Consider the following 6,000-nt stretch of genomic DNA (forward strand, 5'->3'; position numbering starts at 1 on the left):
TCCCTCAATAGGAAGAATGTTCTTCCTCAAATTTGGAGACCAAAACTGCACACAGTACTCCAGATGGGGTCTCACCAGGGCCCTGTACAGCTGCAGAAGGACCTCTTTACTCCTATACTCAATTCCTCTTGTTATAAAAGCCTGTATGCCATTAGCTTTCTTCACTGCCTGCTGTACCTGCATGCTTGCTTTCATTGACTGATGTACAAGAACACCTAGATCTTGTTGTACTTCCCCTTTTCCTAACTTGACTCCATTTAGATAGTAACCTGCCTTCCTGTTCTTGCCACCAAAGTGGATAATCTCACATTTATCCACATTAAACTGCATCTGCCATACATTTGCCCACTCACCCAACCTGTCCGTCACCCTGCATTCTCATAACATCCTCCTGACATTTCACACTGCCACCCAGCTTTGTGTCATCAGCAAATTTGCTAATGTTACTTTTAATCCCTTCATCTAAATCATTAATGTATATTGTAAACAGCTGCGGTCCCAGCACCGAACCTTGCAGTACCCCACTGGTCACAGCCTGCCATTCCGAAAGGGACCCGTTAATCACTACTCTTTGTTTCCTGTCAGCCAGCCAATTGTCAATCCATGTCAGTACTCTGCCCCCAATACCATGTGCCCTAAGTTTGCCCACTAATCTCCTATGTGGGACTTTATCAAAAGCTTTCTGGAAGTCCAGGTACACTACATCTACTGGCTCTCCCTTGTCCATTATCATAGTTATATCCTCAAAAAATTCCAGAAGATTAGTCAAGCATGATTTTCCCTTCATAAATTCATGCTGACTCAGACTGATCCTTCTACTGCTATCCAAATGTGTCGTAATTTTCTTTTTTATAATTGACTCCAGCATCTTTCCCACCACTGACGTCAGGCTAACCAGTCTATACTTCCTTGTTTTCTCTCTCCCTCCTTTCTTGAAAAGTGGGACAACATTAGCCACCCTCCAATCAGCAGGAACTGCTCCTGAATCTATAGAACATTGGAAAATGATTACCAATGAGTCCACGATTTCTAGAGCCACCTCTTTAAGTACCCTGAGATGCAGACTGTCAGGTCCCGGGGACTTATCAGCCTTCAGACTCAACAGTCTATCCAACACCGTTTCTTGCCTAATATAAATTTCCTTCAGTTCATCCTTTACCGTATTTCCTTTGGCCACTATTACATCTGGGAGATTGTTTGTGTCTTCCCTAGTGAAGGCAGATCCAAAGTACCTGTTCAACTCATCTGCCATTTCCTTGTTCCCCATAATAAATTCACCTGTTTCTGTCTTCAATGGCCCAATTTTGGTCTTAACTATTTTTCTGCTATTCACATACCTAAAGAAGCTTTTACTATCCTCCTTTATATTCTTGGCTAGTTTACCTTCATAGCTCATTTTTTCTTGGCATATTGCCTTTTTTGTTATCTTCTGTTGCTCTTTAAAAGCTTCCCAGTCCTCCGGTTTCCCGCTCATCTTTGCTATGTTATACTTCTCCTCTTTCATTTTTATACTGCCCTTTACTTCCCTCGTCAGCCACGGCCGCCCCTTACTCCCCTTAGGATCTTTCTTCCTCTTTGGAATGAACCAATCCTGCACCTTCTGCATTATTCCCAGAAATACCTGCCATTTTTGTTCCACTGTCTTCCCTGCTAGGGTATTGTTCCATTGAACTTTAGCCAGTTCCTGCCTCATAGCTCCATAGTTCCCTTTGTTCAACTGTAATACTGACACATCCGATTTTCCTTTCTCCTTCTCAAATTGTAGGTTAAAACATATATTATGGTCACTACCTCCTAATGGTTCCTTTACCTCGAGGTCCCTGATCAAATCCGGTTCATTGCACAACACTAAATCTAGAATTGCCTTCTCCCTGGTAGGCTCCAGTACAAGCTGCTCTAAGAGTCCATCTCGGAGGCACTCCACAAACTTCCTTTTTGGGGTCCAGTACCATTCTGATTCTCCCTGTCTACCTGCATGTTGAAGTCCCCCATGACAACTGTATCATTACCTTTGCGACATGCCAATTTTAACTCTTCATTCAACTTACACCCGACATCCAGACTGCTGTTTGGGGGCCTTTAGATAACTCCCTTTAGGGATCTTCTACCCTTAGAATTTCTCAGTTCTATCCATACTGACTCTACTTCCCCAGATTCTATGTCGTCCCCCCCCCCCCGCAAGGGACTGAATATCATTCCTCACCAACAGAGCCACACCACCCCCTCTGCCAATCAATCTGTCCTTTCAATAAGATGTATATCCTTGAATATTCATTTCCCAGGCCCTGTCTGCTTGAAGCCATGTCTCCGTTATTCCCACAACATCGTACTTGCCAATTTCCAACTGATCCTCAAGCTCACCTATTTTATTCCTTATACTTCGTGCATTCATATATAATACTTTTTATTTGGTACTCCCCTCTCCTTTCATATCAATTCCTATTTCACTTGGCCATACTGTATGATCTCTCCTTGAGCTTTCTACTCCATTGATTCTGTTGTCCTTATTAACTTATTTTCACTTTCCCTTTAACTCCATCCTTGTATTTCCAGTTCATCCCCTCCCCCCCACTACTTAGTTTAAACACATCCGTGTTGCAGTGGCAAACCTGTCTGCCAGAATGCTGGTCCCCCGCCTATTAAGGTGCAACCCGTCCCTGTTGTTATTGTTTACTGCTTGGTGGAATTGAATATAAAAGTAGGAAGATTATGCTGAAGTTGCATCAGGTATTGACAAGACCTCATCTAGAGTCCTCTGCACCCTCTCCCCCCGTCGTTCAGTTGGAATCAATGTATCTCAGGTTAGTACTGGCTCTATATTTTCCCAGTACTCATAGGTGATGCTGACTTGAATATTGGAGCAAACATGGAAACTGCTGTGCCTACAATTAAGCAGTGTGTAAGTATGCTGTAAAAGACATCAGCAAATGCACAAGTTATTGTGGAATAGTTTGTGACAACTTGTGATACATTCTGTGGGGATTTACTTTATTGTTGCTTCCATGCAAGTTTTGCAGTTCCAGTCTCCATCTGAACATCTCTTTAAATTCACAGACTGGCGCTCATGGCTAGGGAATATCCAAATTACATGTCGCGAAGCCGAGATTTGTTGGGACGGTTCACAATGGCTCATCGGCACTTGAAGGTTGCTGGATTCTTGGTTGTGGATGTAAGTCTCCAACTCTGAAGTGAGAGTGAACCATCTTTCTAAAAGTTCCTAAAATGCACAGGAGGAAAATCAAAAATATTTAGCTGATAATTCATGAGAGAGGTATCAAAAAAGCATTGGAGAATATTAACTGTTGCTTAAGTTTGGCAAGGATAATGTCCACAAATGCCTTGAAAACAAAGACTGGCCACAAACAGAATTACAGGAGCTATCTGTATTAAAATGGGATCAAAACGATCAAGGGTCCTCTTTGCACATATTTTGACACTCTACAGGTTCTTGGGCTTTAACATTGCTTCTAATGGTTTTGTACCTTAACTATGGCTTTTTTTATTCAGGGAGCTGAATCAATATTGATAATTCAAGTATTAGAACAACTTAAGCATTCTCAATATTATCTGGCAGGAATCAGGTGCTAAAAGATCTAATGAATCTCAAATAGAGAGTTCAAATAGTGAGTCCCAGACTCTTAATACTACACAGTAAACAATTTTTCTTTTTTAAAAATAATTTCTCACCCTCTACTGTAACAGCGGCATTCTGTTTGTCTCCTGTCTTCTCTATGAATTCATATTTGTCAGTTTCTCTGGTAAAGGTTTCAGACCACATTTGTCCTTCTGGTCTCTTTTTCTCTAAGTTCTTTTTCTGTAACATTTCTACTTATAATTGAATATTTAAATATTAAGCAATTTAACAATTAGTTTATTTTAGTCTTTTTCTCAGCACTTCATCCTCATTTCTGCACTTTATTTTATACTTGTCACCTCTTCTGTGGCTTCTGATCCACTTTAAGTACTGCTTCTTCTTGGTTGTTAAGCACATTTACTGCCATATTATTACCTTGTCTGTTTTCTCCCAGAATTACAGGCCACTGATGCTTCCAGGATTTTTTTTTGTTTTTCTTTTAGATTTGATCTTTTTCTTTGAGTTCCAATACGTAAATCACCTATTTGTTGTAAATGTAAATAATGTGATTCATTCTATTAGATTCTTGCCTTTATTTGTAAGTTATTGAATGCAACTGGTTATCAACATTTTTTTTAATGTTTCATCTGAACTCCTTATTTAGTTCTAATCTGGTTTTTGCTTCTGTACAGATATTAATCTCTGTATAACTTATTACAGTGCTTTAATTTGGCCTTCATCAATCATGGGCTGAGAGGTAATGTTGCAGCTATTTAGGACCCTGGTCAGACCCCACTTGGAGTACGGTGCTCAGTTCTGGTTGCCTCACTACAGGAAGGATGTGGAAACTATAGAAAGGGTGCAGAGGAGCTTTACAAGGATGTTGCCTGGATTGGGGAGCATGTCTTATGAGAATAGGTTGAGTGAACTTGGGCTTTTCTCCTTGGAGCGACACAGGATGAGAGGTGACCTGATAGAGGTGTACAAGATGATGAGAGGCATTGATCGTGTGGATAGTCAGAGGCTTTTCCCCAGGGCAAGCACGAAATGGCTAGCACAAGAGGGCATAGTTTTAAGGTGCTTGGAAGTAGCTACAGAGGAGGTCAGGGGTAGGTTTTTTTTTAAAAAACGCAGAGAGTGGTGAGTGTGTGGAATGGGCTGCTGGCAGCGGTGGTGGAGGCAGGAACGATACAGTCTTTTAAGAGACTCCTGGATGGCTACGTGGAGGTTAGAAAAATAGAGTACTATGGGTAAAGCCTAGGTAGTTCTAAGGTAGGGACATGTTCGACACAACTTTGTGGGCTGAAGAGCTGGTGTTGTGCTGTAGGTTTTCTATGTTTCTATTACACCAATTGTTTGCTTAAAAAACTATCAGGTATCTATTATTTAATATATTAACTGCACGAAGTCCTCAAGTTGAGTACAAATAATCCATAGATAAACAATTTCTTCTGTGCATGATACTTGGGTGTTGAAAAAATAATGTGTGTTCATTATGTTTTGGTTCTGTCTTTCTTTGCAGGTGCCATATTATGACTGGCTTGAACTAAAGTCAGAGTGGCAGAAGGTTGCATACTTGAAGGACAGAATAAGCAAAGCCATAGCTGAAGAAATGGCACAGTGAAGCACAAGGAGCAGTGTCTGTCCACTGTGAATCTTGCTTGAAGCTAGGTTGTGAAGACAGAAGTTCCTTCTGGATTGCATGTGATAAAGACCAGTGGAGTCAATGATTTTCATTGTACATACTATATTTTAAATTAAAAGAGTCCATTGGTTCTGCAGTTTATATTTGAGAGGTGCAGAGATTTTATTTGCTAGGTTTACATTATCATATGCAGTCCTGTTTAGCTTTGGAGCACCCAGCTCCCTATAATTTCCAATTTCACCTTTTTAATCCTTTTGCATGGAAGCAAAAATCCTTTGTTTTATCCAATTCTATACATAATGAGTAATGCTGACCAGTACTTAAGACTCAAAAGACCAAATCATTAGAAGTCAACTACACTTTAAAGACTGAAGTTTGATTTTTTTTTTGTATTTTGGAGCAATAAAAAAATCCCTTTGTTTAGATTTATAAGACTAGTAATTCTATTGCTTTGTTTCCCTCATTCCTTTTACACCTTCAAATCTCCATTCAGACAAGACATGTACTGAGCTTCTACCTAGTCTGGGTTCAAAGTACATATACATAATGATATACAACCCTGAGGTTCATTTTCTTGTGGGCAATTACTATAAATTCAAGAAATACAGTAGGATCAATGAAAGACTACACCCAATAGGATGGACGACAACCAATGTGCAAAACAAACAACAAACTGCAAATACAAAAGGAAAAAGTAGTAAGTAAGCAATAAATATCAAGAACATGAGATGAGGGATCTTAAAAGTGTTGAACAGGTTGTGGGAAAATTTCAATGATTGGG

At 40.0% G+C, this 6,000-nt stretch overlaps 1 protein-coding gene across 2 annotated transcripts in view; it reads left to right on the top strand.

Annotated features, from left to right (window-relative positions):
* The window catches only part of tbrg4 (transforming growth factor beta regulator 4), a 36,910-nt gene extending 31,266 nt beyond the window's left edge, over positions 1-5,644 (top strand). For both annotated transcript variants that reach the window (XM_059974014.1, XM_059974010.1), the window contains exons 10-11: positions 3,055-3,169; positions 5,097-5,644. In XM_059974014.1, coding sequence (XP_059829997.1) covers positions 3,055-3,169; positions 5,097-5,198 — 217 coding nt within the window. In that variant the 3' untranslated portion in view covers positions 5,199-5,644. The remainder of the gene's footprint in view (positions 1-3,054; positions 3,170-5,096) is intronic.
* The last annotated feature ends 356 nt before the right edge of the window (positions 5,645-6,000 follow it).

This window comes from Hypanus sabinus, chromosome 1 (assembly GCF_030144855.1).
Source record: "Hypanus sabinus isolate sHypSab1 chromosome 1, sHypSab1.hap1, whole genome shotgun sequence".
Taxonomy (NCBI): Eukaryota; Metazoa; Chordata; class Chondrichthyes; order Myliobatiformes; family Dasyatidae; genus Hypanus; species Hypanus sabinus.